At 58.2% G+C, this 16,568-nt stretch overlaps 1 protein-coding gene across 4 annotated transcripts in view; it reads right to left on the bottom strand.

Annotated features, from left to right (window-relative positions):
* SYNE3 (spectrin repeat containing nuclear envelope family member 3) overlaps positions 1–16,568 on the bottom strand; it is a 71,297-nt gene that overhangs the window by 32,015 nt on the left and 22,714 nt on the right. For 3 of the 4 annotated variants that reach the window (XM_053666018.1, XM_053666015.1, XM_037130197.2), the window contains 3 exons: positions 9,090–9,247; positions 3,537–3,709; positions 1,987–2,296 (listed from right to left, as the gene is read on the bottom strand). In XM_053666018.1, coding sequence (XP_053521993.1) covers positions 1,987–2,296; positions 3,537–3,709; positions 9,090–9,233 — 627 coding nt within the window. In that variant the 5' untranslated portion in view covers positions 9,234–9,247. Of the gene's footprint in view, positions 1–1,986; positions 2,297–3,536; positions 3,710–9,089; positions 9,248–9,922; positions 10,016–16,568 lie in introns of those variants that run through there. The other variant, XM_053666017.1, reaches the window with a different exon arrangement.

Here is a 16,568-nt window from a genome sequence, read left to right as displayed (position 1 = left end):
GGCCACCAGCCCAGAGGTGGCCCCCACAGCGCTTCCGTGGTCCTGGCCACATTAACACCAGAGGCTTTGCTAATTAGCATACTGGGAGTCAGAAATGGATTTTCAGAGGCAAAATCAATGGCCCGTTCCCCAGGGTGAGCTCTGCTGAAGTGGGCTCATTGGTGAAAGATGAGACTTAGTACAAACAGCGTCTGCCACAGACTGAGCAGTGTCCCCCTGCCAGAGTCCCGTGTCGGAGCCCTGACCCCTGATGGGGTGGCATTTGGAGAAGGGCCTGAGGGAAGAAGAGACACCAGGGAGCGTGCTGCCCCTTGCACTGTCCACCACAGGAGGACACCATGAGACAGCAGCATCTGCACTCCAGGAAGGGCCCCCACCGGAAACCAAAGGCGCCGGCACCCTGGTATTGGACTTCAGCCTCGGGCTGTGAGGAGTGAATCCTGGGTGCTGGAGCCACCGGCCTGCGATTTTATGGCAGGCACCCAGGCAAACGAAGGCAACACCCCAGGGGCCCTCCCCACTCAGAGAACAGGCTGGGGCCTCCGGGGGTCAGTCCTTCCACAGCCCCAGTCCTGTTGCTGCGGGGATTTCAGCTGCCTGCCTTGGGGGGGCGCCTTCTCATCTGCTTTGAGAGAGCCTTTTATGCCAGGTGACCCGCCATCATGTGTTCAGAGCAGGGGGCCAGGAGGCACCTGGGCCACCGAGTCTCCGGGACTGCTGGACAGCAGGGTTAACCACCCACTGAGGTGGAGCCAGGCTGTTTTACTGCAGCTCAGGGAGGGGGCACAACAGCCAGGTGCAGCTGGGATATTGATCCCATTTCACCGATGAGGACCCCGGGGTTGGGGGCTAACTCTCTTTCCGAGGGCAGTAAAAACTCCTGACCCTCTCGGCAGTTTCTCAGTTGTCTGAGGGTCGTGGCCCCCTCTGGAATCTCACAGCAACATGCCCATTCTCACAGGACAGTCTGAGTCTCCCATCAGAGGGCCCTGGCCCCTGCCCACTGGCCACCTCTGAGGGAGCCTGTGAAACACTCAAACTTAGAATGATTCCAGACACACCCCGCATCCGGGATGGGCGCACGATGTGAGGGAAGAAAGACCCTCACATGGCAAAGAAGAAGGGTGGACATATAAAGGAACCAAATAGGATTTCTAAAATAGTAGTGATAGTGATTGAACTTAATAACTCAATGGGCTGTTTAAAAATCAAAACAAGAATAAGGAGAGGGAACAGGGACAAAGGATGGGCATGGGTATGAGGACAGGGAGAGAGAGGCTCCGGGGCGGGAGGGGGAAGGAGAGGAGGGAGCAGAGCCAGCCAAGAGCAAACCTCGGTCCATCGGTCAGCAGGTCAGCCCCGTGCGTGTCGGGTACCCACCGTGTACAGAGCCCTGGAGTGCACACTGGTGTGTAAATGGCAGACATGGGTTGAGGGGTGGGAGGGTAGTTAGATGGCGAGTGGGCAGAGGAACAGATGGGTGACGGGGAGACAGCGAGTGAGTGCGTAGGTGGGTGAAGGGGTAAATGGTGGTAGTTGTCGGCGGAGAGGTGGATGAGTGAGTGGGTGGGTGAAAAGTGGGCAAGTTGACGAGTGGGTGCATGAGGAGCTGGATGGCCGAGTGGGTGAGTAGGCCGTTGTCCAGACAAATAGGAGATTAGATGGGTTGGCGGGGACGTAGATGGGAGAGTGGAGAGTAAGCAGGTGCACAGGAGGGTGGGCAGCTGGGCAGGTGGCTGGGTAGGTGGGTAGGTGAGGTGGTAGAAGAGTGGGCAGTGAGTGGGACACTCGGTAGTTCAGTGGGGACATAAATGGCGGAGTGGCCAGGAGGGTGGGTAGATGGGTGCATGTTGGCGGTGGGTGTTGGGTGGGCAGAGAGTAGATGGCGAGTGGATGGACGGACAGATGGTCAGTAAATGCGTGGCTGGGTGGCTGGGTGGGGCGGGACAATGGCTGCACGGGGGAACGCCCACCACCGCCACGCACCTGGGCTTTGGCCTTCACAGCGTCGTACTTGGCCTTCATCCTCGCCTGCGCGTCCTCGTCCACGCTGGGGTCCCCGATCCTGTGGAACAGCGAGGCCGCCTCCTCCAGCAGCCGGTTCAGGAGCACGGCCTGGCTGTCCACGTTGTGCAGCAGCACCTGGGCGTGGCTCAGCTGCCACTGCTTCTCCTTGAGGCCCAGCTGCTGCTCCACGGGCGGTTCCAGCACCACCGTCATCTTCTGGAACCAGCGGTGGAACTCGTCCTGGGCCAGAAGGTATTCACTCCAGTGCAGCCATACCCACTCGATGCGGCTGCGGGCACAGACCATGGCGCCCTGAGACCACGGCACCCTGAGCGAGCCGCCAGCCTGTCCCCTGGCACTATGGGTCTGTGGCAGGGGAACACGATGACACCCTCTCTGGGCCTTAGAGTCACCTGGGCAGCTCGCTGACCCTGCGGATTCTGGGCCCTACCTGGGTCCTGCTGGATAAGACCCTGTGGAGGGGGGTAGGGGCTAAGGATCAGGGGGACTCTGACCCCAGACCTGCTCTAGAACCACCAGCCTTGCAGATGTAGCTTATGGAGCCTTAGCTACCGGCACCCCAAATCCTCGCCCTGTACTCCCACCGTGGGTGTGCAGGGGCCCCCAGTTATTCCGCTCCAGTGGTGGAGCTGAGCACAGGCACCCGGACTTACCACGGTGTGCCCGCTAACCGACACCACCAGTGCCGCCACGTGTGTCCGATAATTGCAGAGGACACCACGGTTTGTGGGCTTGTCCCACCCCGTGGGGACGGCAGGCTGAGGGCCTGTGTGTGCGTTCCGGGGGCGCCATGGCCTCTCTGCACAACACTGCCTCCTCGCTCGCCTCAGTTTCCCCATCTGCGACATGGACGTGACCCCATCTGTCCAGCCACATCAAGCCACTTTAGAATTCCACGTGAAAAGGCTTGAAAGCAAAGCACTGTGCGAAGCCCCCCAGCCCAATCAGCACTCTGGGGGGGGGGGCGCTGGCGGTTCCTGTTTGCTGAGGGCCTGCTGTGCGCCCTGCTCTTCACACTGGCTATCTCCCCCTCCCATCCTCCTAACAGCCTTCGGGGAACATTTGATTATACCCATTGTCTGGATGAGGCGCCCAAGGCTCAGAGAGGTCAAGTAACTTTCCCACGGCCATACAGCAAGTAGGCGTCCAATCCCTAGCCCCGGGTGCAGACAGGGAATCTGGGCTGCAGTGTTAGCAAGAAACAGGCCTTCCTCCCCCAGGACCTCTCTCCCATCCCACTGACGGATGTGCACAGGGCAAGTCTACAAAGAATTAACTGTTGGCAAAACAAGATGGGCTCCCACTGTCTATTATCATCATTAAGCTTAATTATAATTAGAGAGAGGCAGGCCGAGCTGCAGGAAATCCTAAGAGAACATCCTGTTCCCAGAAACCCGGGCACTGGACAAGTGTGCCCGGGGCGGAGGCCCCAGGCCAGCAGGGCGGTGGGCCAGCAGGGGCAGGGGCAGCTGCAGACAAAGGCCTGGCAAGGTCCCCAGCAGCCCTACCTGTGACAGTGAGTCATGTAGGTGACCGTCTCCTCCCACTGGGCCTTGATGTCCCTTAGCTGGGCCAGGATCTCCGGCTTCTGGTCCTCGGGGCAGCAGGCCAACAGTGCCTGGGCCGCCTGCACCACCAGGTCCACCTTCAGGCGCCCCTCTGGCTCTAGGTGGCATATTTTCTGTAGCGGGCACAAAAGCCGGTTTCCAGGGATCAAAGTGCGAAGGGGCCGAGCAATAGACAGTGCAGGATGGAAAGAGGCAGGACTTCGAGTCCAGAGGGACTGGGGTTTGAATGGTGGCCCCTGCGCCCTGATCCTGTGACAAAGACATCCTGCCGACGGCTCTGAGGGTGGGAGGGAGGAGCGACAGATTAGTGGTGTTTCCCTAACAAACATCTTGCACAATGAACCTCATCCCGGCTGTGGAGTCTCGGAGGGCCGAGACTAACACACAGGTGCAAGCTATTGTCATCATTGACGGGGCTGTTCCAGTTCTTGGGCAAACAGAAGCTTGGTCTCTGTGGTAAAAATGCAACTGGATTCCCGTTCCCGAGCCGTACTTACCAGCCGTCACGGTGTTCAATGCCCCTGGTCTATGAACTGGGGGTGTGTGGGGGGGATAAGGGTCCCACCCTGAGGGTGCCAGGGAGCAACTCCCTCCCCTTCCTGTGTGTGAGGGTCGGCAGTCACCTTTACAGATGGATGTCCCCAGTGGGCTGGCTGGCTCTGACCCTTCTCTGTGGGTGGGGTGGGGGAGGGCCCCCTGCCATGTCAAATGCTGCCCCACGGAGAGCTGTGTGACCCCAGCAGGTCATTCAGCCACTCTGGGCCTCCCTTTCTCACCCTGAGATAGTGAAACCAATTGCTACTCTGTCTACCTTGTAGTGGTGTAGTATTAATTTTATAAATACTATTCATTAAAACACTGATATGTTAATGCAGCTTATAAACGAGCAATCAGGTAGACCACCCCCCCAGCCTGTGCAAACGGGCAGTGGCCCAAATCCCTTTAGTCACTCTGTGTGAGGATGGTGAACGGTGAGGATGGTGATGATGACAGGTGGATCGGAGGGATGTCCCCTACTACACACCTTACCAAAGAGAGAAGCTGAAGGAGCCCCTCTCTAAGGTGGTCTCTGAGCTGTGAATGGGTGGGGGAGCCAGAACGGGGAGTGTGAAGATCGGGGAGATTCCCCAAGACAGAAGGGGCTTTGCTCGGGTTTGGGGTGGGCCAGGCAGTGGGATGGGGCAGGGCCCCCGGGGGCACAGCTGCAGCAGCACCCCTCAGAGACCCGAGTCCCACTCAGCAGCCAGCGGCAATGTGGACGACAAAGGTCCCATTGTGACTAGTACAGACCAAAAGTCCAAGGGCCACCGTGGAATGTTCTGGACTGAGAAATGTTACCTACCCCCTGCCCAGACCATTTCACACCACTCAGGAGCAGGGGTCCCACCACGTGGCTGAGGATGAACTTCTTGCCCTCCAGGGACATTGAGTTAGATTAGAAATGGGAACGAGTGAGGGCCCGATGTCGCTGACGCCAGGATGCGGGCGCACTGCACGCCCACCGCCTGAGCCGCCGGCAGGATGGGCGCCACGGGCATTCCGGTTTTACGAGTGGCCTGGTATGAGCTCGGGCGGAATCCAGCTCCATAAAGCAGGGGAGCCAACAGCTTCCAGGAAGTTCGCTCTCTCTTTGCCACACACAGAAGGAGCCAGCCAGGCCTTGAACGTCCCTGTGAGGGCAATGGCCCTCCCCGAAGGCCCAGCGGCCTAATCCTATGACCCCCTCCAGGCCTCTGGACTTTGCTCTCCTGATTCCTGGTCAGAGAGAGGCGGGCTGACTGAGAGGCACGGGAGACCGTGACCAACTGCCCCCTGCCCTCTGCAGGGAACTGAGGGCTGTCTCCCTGCCAAAGACACAAGGGCTGGCCAGCCCCCAAGGCAGGCAGACCACCTGCCCCGAAACACCACACCAGCGGCTGTGGCTGGGCTGGCAGAGTCAACGCCGAGCAGCGGACCCCGCCCTCCCTCGCCACTCCGGGGACTCGCCGCTGCAAAGCTCCTTTGTAGCCCGTCACACTGGCAGGGACGCCATCCAGGGCTGCCTGGCAAGGGACACCAGCTGGCTGGGAGGGCATCTGAGCGGCAGCGACAACACAGTGCCTCTGTGGAGCCAGTGAAGGCCACAGTCACGTGGTGGGCGATGGTGGGAGAAGCAGGAGACTAGGAAAGCTGGAGGGAAGGGGTTAGTCGCTGCTTCCCTCGAGGTCGCCAAGACCAGCAGGGCGCAGTACTGGGCCCTGTGCTGGACACTGGACTCCAGGAGGAGCAGGCACAGCCAGGCGCTTGCAGGCTGTGGCGGGAGGTACAGACGGGAGCACAGATGACCGTGGAAGAGCCATGAGACCACAGAGGGTGACTGGAGCTCCAAGGAGGGTTGTGGGGAGATCCCAGGAGGCTTCCTGAGTAGGCAGCTCGGACACGGAGCCTAGTGAAGCACAGACATTTGAGACGGGGGCTGAGCAAACAGGAAGCACTGCGTGTTTAGGGACAGCGCAACTGGCTTGTGGAAGCCAGGCCCCAGGAAATGCTGGCACACCCCTGGCCACAGAGGGGACCAGGATCCAATTAGGAAGCAGCCTAGCTGTGGCCGCTCCCCAAGTTCGAGGCCAAGGAGACTGAGAATCAGAGGACAAAGATCTGGGGGACTGGGACTTAGGAGAGCAGCTCCCGAGGCTCGAAGCTTGGGGCAGGGACAGTCGGCACGCCTGTGTCCTGCATCAGAGCCACCAGAAACAACTCCCTTCTTGGGCAGGCTGCCAGCGTGCCTTGTGCGGTGCCAGGCTCACCAGTAGGTCCCTCCCCTCCATCCTCCCTCCCTTTAGAGAGGCGGGGACTCTCCCCTTCCCTCGGAGGGAGCAAGCTGAGGCTCCAGAGTTCAGAAACTCTGTCAAGGTGCCAAGGTGCCAAGGTGCCAAGGTGCCGTGGCCACAGTGGGGATTTGAGCCAGGCCTGTGGCCCCAGATGGGGGGGGGTCTCAACCTCTGTGAGTGTGGTCTCCGTCACAAGTGGCTTCCACCTCCAAAGGGTCCTGGAGCCTCAGCATAGGAGGAGCGAGGGGGTTCCTCCCCCATTTTACTGATGGAAAATCAGGTTGTGGGAGGGCGGACTCGCTCCTAACCACACAGCATTGGAGCTGGATGGAAATCTGCACCCTGGTCACTCAGGACATGTGTCACTGAGCCGATGGAGGGATGACAAGGGAGGCCCCGAACCCCAGGGCGATGTCCCTGGACTGAGGAGGCGAAGGAGGCCCCGGCAGAGAGGAACACAATGTTTTCTTATCACAGAATTGTTTTTGAAATGGCAAAGCACGCAGAAAATAGGCGTGCTGAGCCCCGTGGGGGGCACAGTGGCACAGCGCCCCTCGGAGGCTCCAGGTCAAGTTCCTGGGGCTCATGGGAGAGAAGTGCTCCCTCCAGCTTCCAGGGCCCACTCACCCTCGCCGAGTCCGTGCCTCTTCCCAAGGACCATCCCTGCCTTCGCCCAAGCCAGACCCGCCTGCACAGGGCGCCAGCTCCAAAGGGATATGCACACACACAGGACGGCAGTGTTTCCGGACAGAGCGCCGGCAGCTGGGCTGGGAGGGGGCCAGGAGAGACTCGGGGACAAGGGAGCGTCTCATTTCACAGGCACAGCCGGACCCAAATGAAAGGGCGTCCGAGTAGAGGCGACAGCACAGAGGCTCAGCGATAGAAAATCTAGGTTTTCTGCCAAAAGGAGGATGTACATACTAGGAAGGTGGATTTTAGGAGTGGGGGTGGGGAGTGAGGCTGCAGACAGGGTGGTGCCAACAGTGAATGACTTCGGCTGCCAGGTGTGGTTTGGTACTTCCTTGGTGAGCCATGGGGAGCCACGGAAGGTTTTAGAGGAGGAGGATAGCATCATGAGATCTGCTCTACGATGTTCCTCACACCCGCTGGTGTGGCCTCCTGGACTATGTGTGCACCTGTCTCCTGTTACACCGTGAACCCGAGAGCAGGGCGCACCTCAGCCGCCTCCAGCCCAGGTCCCCGCATGGGGACGGCCGGTGACATTCTGAACTCAGCCCTGGGATCAAGTCTTCCCCAGATCAATTCCTTAAATTTTGGCCCATCACTGTGTCTAGGAGTCCATTTTGCTATTGAAAAGTGGGGACAATAAAGCCACACTCACAGGCTTTTGTGAAATGAAACATGAAAGCCAATAGTGGTATTCAGTGAGTGCCAGCTCCCCTGTCCCTGGGTAGGCCAAACGCTTGACAAATGCCTACTGGTGACAGCAACAGAGAGTCCAATCGGGAAGGTTGTCACTCTCTGACCCCCGCCCACCCCTCTGGCCCAGTCCCCTGCTTCTGTCTGACAGTCAGTGTGGCCATAACAGCAGCCTTGGCAGGGCTCCTGGCATGTGCCCCAAGCTGTTCCTACCCCCGGTGCCTTCCTTATCCTGCTCCCTCTGCAGGGACCCGCCCCTTCCCCCAGCCCCCACATCCCCTAACCTAACTCCTCCCCATTTACGCCTCTGCAGCAAAGCCCAGGGGACCTGACCTTCCCCGCACTCCCGCCTGCCCGGGATTCTTCGCTCACTTCATCATCCAGTTGGGAAGCCTCTGACTGGGTCACTCAAGAGGAGTCACCCCCTCCTTTCTGCTATGACAGTCCGTTGGCCAGGGCTCTAACCAGCATGTCCAGCACACCAGGCATTGTTCAGACAGACCCCCACCTGAGTGTGTGGTCAGCACCACGGCTAGCCTGGTCGGGGGATTAGCTTGTGTAAGAGAAGGTAAGCCCCTCTTCTTTTAAAAGCAACCATTTCTAGGTGATAAATTATAATCGTGGAATATCCCAATAGATGTAGTCTGAGAGACATGCAAGCCCACTGTTTTGCTCACAGGTGAAAAACTGAGGCTCAGAGACAGACAGGGTCTTGGCCGAGGTCACACAGCCCTAGCATCAGCTCAGAGACTATCACCCAGCTCTCCATTAGTCCAGCGCTCTTTCCCATGTTGACGCTGGGCCGGGTACCAGGCACCTGCACTTCTGGTCAGCGTAGCTCCACATGTATCGAACTTGCTTTGTGCCAGGTGTGGGGTAAACCTGGGCCCTGGCCCTGGAGAAGCCAAAGGGGTCACTCCTTGGTGGGCACAGGCCCCTCCCCATTCCCATGAGGGCCAACCCAGACCTGGCTGCAGGGAGACAGGGAAGGGGGCAGGAAGCCAGGCCTGGGCCAGATGGGCTAGGGAGCCACCTGGCTGCACGGGGTCCCTGCCAGGACAGGGGGGCTGGAGTGTTAGTGTGAAAGTGTGGTCCAAGGACTGGAAGCAATGGTGCCACCTGGAGCATGTCATAAATGCCACATCTCAGGCCCACCCTGACCTCTGGAATCAGAATCTGCACTTAAATCAACATCCTCAGGAGACTCAAACTCATCAGAGTTTGAGAAATACTGGTCCAGGCCGGGAACCTGAGACCTGAGAGGGAGGAGCCCAGCCAAGGCCACGGCCACGGCGCTGCGTACCTCAGTCTCCAGCAGCCTGGCCTCCAGGGCGGCGCGGGGCCCCTGGGTGTCGTCATTGGCCTGCAGCCGATCCTGCACGGCCTTCATCCACTCCTGGGCGTCCTCCACGCTCCGGTCGAAGCTGTCCTGGGGCTGCTGAGTCATGGCACCTGCAGGGGCTGAAGGCAGGACCATGTGAGACCAGGCAGAAGGGGGACAGTGCAGGGGCCCTGGGGCAGGCTGATGGGGCAGCCGGCAAGGGGGCGGGAGGCTGACACTGTGGACCGGTCCACCCCCTGACGCCTGTGTTTGGTTGGGGTGACACATTCAGGGGTGACTGTTTGTCAAAGGGCCAGATGACTGGAAACAGCAGGAAAGGAAACCAGGTTGGGGCTCCCTGTGAGGGGCTCCTGAGCCCCAACAGCGAGCCCAGAGGGCTAGGTTGGCGAAGACCCTCTCTGGCCTCTCTGCTTTCCTGCTCCGCGCTCACTCCACCCTGGGAACCAGGGGCACCTTCCTGTCTCTTTGGGTTGAAGCCCCTCCCAAAGAGGATCCCGAAACACATATGGCCTCCCATTGGCTGAGGGATAATGAATCTGATCTGAACGAATCAAAAGCCTCACCCTAAGAAACAGTTTTTTTTATCAGCCAAACTGACACCAGCCCCTGAAATTAACGTCTCGGGCTGGGGGTCGGCAGGTTAGCCGGGTGTTGTGGCTCTACTTGTCCACTGATGACTAAGCGCTTCAGATGAGACCCCCTTGCTCCGCCTGCCTCAGGACACCTGCCTGCTGGTGTAGGTCTCCCCACTAAAGCAGCCCTCGGCCACCGGCCCAGTGCGCCCTCAACCTCACCTTCCAGCTGTACAGGTGACGTCTCCTGTCACGGTCTCCAACCCCTCTGAGCCCGGGCAAAACTCTCCCATGGGCCAATCCTGGCTGGTTGGTGGGAGCTCTAAGCTACTTTGGATTCAAGTTATTTATATCTGCATCTTACATGAAGGATTGTGTCTAGCTTATCCTCCCCTCTCCCATAATGCCTTGCACAGAGTTAGCCCTCTGCAAATGCTGAAATAGCTTAGAATTGGTATAAAGTTTAACGCGCCAAAAAAACAACCACAAAACTGGAAACAATCCAAATGCCCAATACTGGGCATTACTTAAGTAAATAAGTTATTGACACTTCAGAATATTCTGCATCCAACGAAAGTATGCTTAAAAGGAATTTGTGATGGAGAATTCTAGAGTATAATGACAATACCGAACGATGAGACAAAACTGTGTATTTAGCTGTCACAACTCTGCAACAAATAAAAGCAAACAGAAGCAACAACTATGCTCGTAGGGAAAGGTCGAGAGGTCTTGCCATTAAAGTGCCCATGTGACCGAGCTGGAGGGAGGGGCGTGGGCAGAGTGACCGACGCCACATCCCACGTGACTTTAGGCCTCTGTTTCGCTGGCATGGTATCCCGGGAGGCCACTTGGTTAAGGACAATTGTCTGTGGTTGGTGGAACTGCAGTGGGGAGTTTTTCTATTTTTTGCTTATTTTTCCTCTTTGGTCCTTAGTGAATTCTCCAGAAAGGGCAATCATATCCTTTTTTTAAAAACAAACAAAGCAGCCCCTCACATTGGCTGAACTGTTTGCTGACGCCTTCTTCTCAGTCATCTGTTGGTTGTCCGACAAGAGCTGGGTGGGAGCCTGGGCAGCCTCCCCGGGCCCTGCCTGGACGGACACCCACTGTGAGGGGGGCAGGTGACTCAGGGTGGCCTTCGCCTGCGCCCTGAGCCCACCCGCCCTTCAGAGCTCAGTCCCCTGGGGTGCTGTTTTCCTTCCAGAGCTGTTTCGACTTTATTTCCTAACAATCTAATATGCACCCCACAGCCACTCCCAGGCTTTGAATGCTTCGTTTGAAAAGCACATTAGAATGTGCAGGCGTTTAAATTGGTTCATTGCGGCTTTAATCTCTTGGCTAGTGTGTGGCTTGATGGGCTTTCCAAACACTCTGCTTTTGTTTTTATAAAGCAAGAAGGGGGAGAGGCAGGACAGGGCTCCTGGGTTTCAGAAGGGACCCAACAGTGGGGAAGTTCTGATTACGGAAAGGCAAGGCGGCGAGGGTTGGGACCACCCTCCCAGCTGGAAATACCCAGAGCCTGTGAGGAGTGGAGGTGTGAGGACCCCAAGGTACACAATCAGAACACAGGGGTCCAGTGGGGGTGGCGGGCCTGGGGGGCTTTCAGACCCACAGATCAGCCCGCACTGACGGGCCAAACTAACCGTGGGCTTGGTTTACAGGCAGAGTTCAGGAGACTGGACTTCTCACCCTGTTCTGCTAAACCATTTCCTTCCAACTCAGCAAAACACGGGACAAGTGCACGCCCCTGGCTGATGCTGCTGCAGTGCACACAGGCACTGCCCCCAAATCCGTTCGCCCCCGGGAGGCCAAGTGCACGTGGAACACCAGTGAGAGCTGCAGAGGGCGGGGCTACAAGTCAGGGAGCTTTTCCGATGGAGTGGGGTGGGCTCTTAACTTTTTATGTGGACGCCTCAAAATAAAGGCTTGAAATGCTGAGAATCAAATGCAAAGGAAACCAATCATATGAAAACACGGTCATCAAAATACTGAAAACCGAATTCATGCGACCCCCACCCACACGCGCCCTTATTAACATATTCAATCACAAGCTCTAACAACAGGCCTACTCATTTTGAAACAGTGAAGGGCACACGTGACATTTCAGAAACTCTGCAACTGCAAGGCCACACAGAAATACACGTGCCGCAGCCACAGCACTCACGCCCGAGTGTGTTCTGTCTCGGTTTTGTCTCATGCATCATGGACGGAGTTGCTAACAGTTACAGGTTGGAGGCGGTGTGGATGCAGTTAGTTTCCCACCCAAGTTCATGGGCCCCTAACTCCTACCACGGCTCCTTCCCATGGACCCAGATAAGAATCTTGCTCCAAGCCTCCTAACAGCCAATAAAAAGGCCGCTTCATTATGCAAATTTAGAAGGTGAAATTAAAATGAGCAGCTCATGAAACCCCCACCCACAATCAATGTAAGGCCCAGGGAGTTCCCCCCGAGGTCCCTTCCTGGAACTCACCAGGGATCTCTGTGGGAGCCTGAGGGTCAGGGGAGCAAGGGAAGGCCCCAGGGAGAGCGATCACCCCCGTGGCCAGGAGAGCCTGGGGGTGCCGGACCCTCCCTCAAAGAGAGGAGAGCCGGTGCCTTCTCTGTTGGAAGAAGGAGCGGATCCTCCAGGAACGCAAGTCAGCTCCTGGCCCTCTCCCCGGCTCCTCAGGGTGGCAGCCGGACGGGACTCTCTAAAACACAAACCCAGTGGGCCACAGCCCTGTTTCAGTGACCTGTGGCAGCGTGGTCTGCCCATGGGCCCCGGCACCCAGCACGACCCTCTGTCCAGCCCTGCAGTCCCCTCTAGTCTAAGGCAGATGGAGGCACCCTCCATGGGAGATGGCCCAGGGGTGCCTTTCACATCAGCAGAAGGCTGCACTGTTTTTCTTAACAGTCAGATAGTAAATATTTTTAGATTTTCCAGGCCACATACAGTCTCTGTTGCGTATTTTTCTTTGATTTTACAACCCTTGAAAAATGTAAGAACCATTCTATATTCCCAGGCTGCTCACCAAATGTGGCCCGTGAGCTAGAACTTGCCGCCCTTGCTGTAGATGCTCAAGGCATGTCCAGCAGCTGCAGGAAGCCACAGTGGCCAGCAGGAAAAATTAGTTGGCTTTGTGACCCTCAGGCATGTGTCCTAGGGAAGGGCTGGTGTTGAGGCCAGAAGGACCTAGAGTTGGTCCTGGTGGTCCTGGCCCCACCACTGTGGCAAAAAAATAAATAAATAAAAAGTTGTGCTCAGTGTTAAAAAAAGAAAAAGCTACTTCCACTTCCAAGTCCTGAAGCAGCCCTGGTTGTGGCTGCGGGCGTGTCGCTGGGCTGTCCCCAAGGAGTCTGCCAGGCGGGGCCGGAGGCCGCAGCCCTTCCTGGCTCGGGCTGGCACTGGTCTCACGGCAGAGACGGAAAGGAAACAGCCTTGGTCTCGGCACCTGCGTGGCCATCACCGAGGACAACCAGGAGAGAAGTGACTTTACTTTGCCTTGATGCCAGACAAGTTGTGGGTCAGGGCAGACGGAGGTGCAGTCAAGACAGGACACAAGCTCTGGGGAAACCTGACGCGTCCACAGAAGGTGGGCAGGGCCCGTGGGCGCAGCCGGGGTCATAGCCTCCCCAGGGATGGACGGTGAGGGTGGACTCTGGGGGAGGCTGAGAAGCTTCCAGAATCTGAGCTCTGGGCCTGAGTCATTGCCTCAAAGGGGAGAGTTTAATTCGAGACACAGGGAAGGCTCAGGGTGAGCGAAGCAGTGGAACTGTCATTAAAAACATGTGTGGTGGACGAGAAGGTGCTGGGGAACGTGACACGGACCTAAACCAAAGAGCCAGGCAGGGGAGAGAAGGGTGCTGACGTCTCTGCACCGAGGCACAGCCCACACGGCGCTGGTGCTCGGCGACAAGCTGGCCCGTCAGCCCTGGGCATCTCGGTGTAAGAGGCAGGTCACGGTCTTTCGGAAGGCAGCACAGGGGACACAGTGCGCCTGGGCAGGGTAGGTGGCGGCGGGCGTGGGGGGCTTCCTCTCCAAATGCTGTGGGTGCTCATCGGGGGCGCATGCTCCAGGACAGGGGCCTGGCAGTCAGGCCGCCATCACCTGCCCCGACCACAGACAAGAACACTGAGACTGGAGTGAGCGGCAGAGGACACAGAGCCATCGTGGCAGCACTGAGGTCTGAACCTGGTTCTGTCGGGTTCCAAAGCCTGTGTTTGTCCCACTGACCGCATGGGCTCCAAACCCAAGTTCAACTCTATCACCTGCCAGGGCACCTGAAGACCTAGGAGGACAAGGTCAGAGTCCCACCGGGCTGAAGGGATCCGCTCTGAGCCCAGCTGTGAACCAGAGGGACTGAAGCTGCCTGGAGGAAAATAATAGGCCCAGAGATAGTCCACTTCCCCCATGAGGCTGAAGGGACCATGGGAGGAGGTGATAGCAGATCTGGGTGGGAGCCACTGGGCAGCAGGACCTGGGGACCCAGAGGAAACACAGCCCCTGCCTGGGTGGAGAGGCTGCCAGCTGCCAGAGAACTCCCTGGGCCAGCATAGGGCGCCTGGGCTCCGAGGCCCATGGGGCCGACCCTCCCGTGACCCAGAGTGGAGCAAAGGACAGGAGGAATGGATGTGAGGGCCCCGGAGCCAGGGCTGCACAGCTCGTCCATCTGGAAACTGCGAAGGAAGCAGCTCCTTCTGCCCTGATTCTGGGCCCCCTGAGCAACTGGCTGAGCTGCAATTTGGTCTCTGGGGAACCAGCTTTACAGGAAAAACAGCAGCGAATTGGCACCAACAAAAATCTCCTGACACTGACCACCGGCAGGATCAGCCACGACTGCCAACCGGACTCAGAACCCTGTGTCCTGGACATCAGCCTGCGTGGACGTCTCCTTCCCAGGCCTGTGAAGCGGGTGCTGTGAGTGGAGCTCCCCACTGGCTCTGCACTGCCACCAGTAAGGGGCAGACACTCCATACGGGCCAGGTGGGAACAGCTCCCACCTCAATCCGTCCAACACATTCTCGGGAACGTGCGAAAACCAGAACACTGCGTGCCGTTCAGCGATCCACACACTCCAAAAGTCCTTCTGGGACCCAACCAAGTCCCACTAGGGAACGCCCCTAAAACATGACACCGAAAACCCTTCCAAGCAAAGAGAAGGGCAAAGTCAGGTTCACAGAGTGGCTGTTATGTGGCTGGTATTATCAGTGTCACTTCATAAAGATGGAAGCAAGGCTCAGCGAAGCCAACAGCCAGCCAAGGATGGGTGGCGGGGCCAGGAGTAAACATAGTAACTGCAGCAGCCAATGTGCATCTGGCATCCTATGCGTCTGGCCCGTGACACAGGCGGAACTCGTTCCTCCTGCAGAGACCAGGGGGACGCTCATTCTCATCCCTGCTTTACAGCCGAGAGAGCTGAGGACCAGCGATACAAGAATGCTGCCCAGGGCCAGGGGGATGCTGAGCAGCAGGAGAAGGACCGAACTCAGGGTGGCCTGAGTCTAGAGGCTTTGCTCTTAAACACCATAGTACCACCGGGCTTCTGTGCTCCTGCCTGTACCCTCAGAACCCACTGACTAGCCCACGGGGTATGGGGAGCCTGGGGCAGTCAGCCCTCCGTGGGTCATCTTGCATCCACGAGCATCTAAGTTCCAGAAAGCCATCTCCAGAACATTAATGGGGATAATAACTGAGGCCCCAGCTGCCAGGCAGCCTCCGTCACACGGTGCCTGGCCACTCCGGCCCTGTGTCAACCCTGTTGCCCATTGACATTTTGTTCTGGGACCCAGAAGCCTTTAGGATTCAGACCGAGGAAACCCCAGCTCCCAGGGCAGGGTCTAGAGCAGCGTCAACCTGGTCAGCCAGCTCTGCCACCTGGCCAGCGGCCCAGACCACAGCCTGGCCCAGAAGCCAGGCCCGGGTCGTCCTCCCCATCCCGTGACTCACTCGCTTCCCCGTGACTCATCCCCGCCCCGCCACACACAGTTTCCACCGTACCGCTCCCACTGCTCTCGCATCCGCAGACGGAACGTTGGGAACTGAGCCGGCAGCTGGTTTTAATCCCAGCCCTCATTCCAAGTGGATTCTGGGACCACTTGCTTTTGTTTACTAATAGCAGACAATGCCTGGGCGAGGCCTCTGCTCAGAGCATCGCTCAGAGCCCAGGTTGGGCCTGGGCGAGCCTCTGTTATGCGGAGTTTACAGGAGGGGACTCTGAGAGCACAGTGCATGAAAAGGGAAGGCAGGCACTCCTGGTAGCCACATCCAAATGAGTCGCTGGACCGGGAGCTCACGCCACCACATTAAATTTTACAGTCACCCCCCCCCCCCCAGGTGGCTGAATCCAGACTCGGGAACGGCCATCTTCAGCCCGGTCTCCAGGTCAGCACGAGCCACGCCAGAGCACCACGGTCTGCGGGGCGCACAACCCACCCTCTGCCCACGGGCTCGCAAGTGGCCCTCAGAAACCCTGCTCAGTATCAGGGTTGTAAGGGGCACCTTGCAGTCCGGCTGCAAAGGGGGCGGGCCGGGCACTGCTTTCCCGACAGGGGCTCTGAGAGTGGCCAGCAGGCAGCTCTCATCGCTGAGAGGTGGCGTTTGGCAGGGAAATGCTCACTGGCCCAGCCGCTCCCCATGTACCTTGACTACAAAACGGCATTTCCAATCACTGAAATCAGCTACACCCAAGCTCTCCATCAAGAGCCAGAGTCTAGAAGACATGATTTCTACCCTGGAAATGCCGTCCTGGGCAGTGCACGGTCAAATGTAAGTGTCTGGGAGGGGAGAAAAGGCACCGGACAACCAGGAGAGAAGGGGGTGACACTGGGGGCCGGTCAGGAAGGGCCAGGCTGGCCAGAAAGGAGAGGCAACCAAAGGGCAGCCTCCA

Source organism: Artibeus jamaicensis, unplaced genomic scaffold, assembly GCF_021234435.1.
Source record: "Artibeus jamaicensis isolate MK-2021 breed Jamaican fruit bat unplaced genomic scaffold, CSHL_Jam_final contig_444, whole genome shotgun sequence".
NCBI lineage: Eukaryota > Metazoa > Chordata > Mammalia > Chiroptera > Phyllostomidae > Artibeus > Artibeus jamaicensis.
The sequence above is the reverse complement of the archived record's forward strand: the minus strand, read 5'-3'. Positions and strand labels throughout refer to the sequence as shown.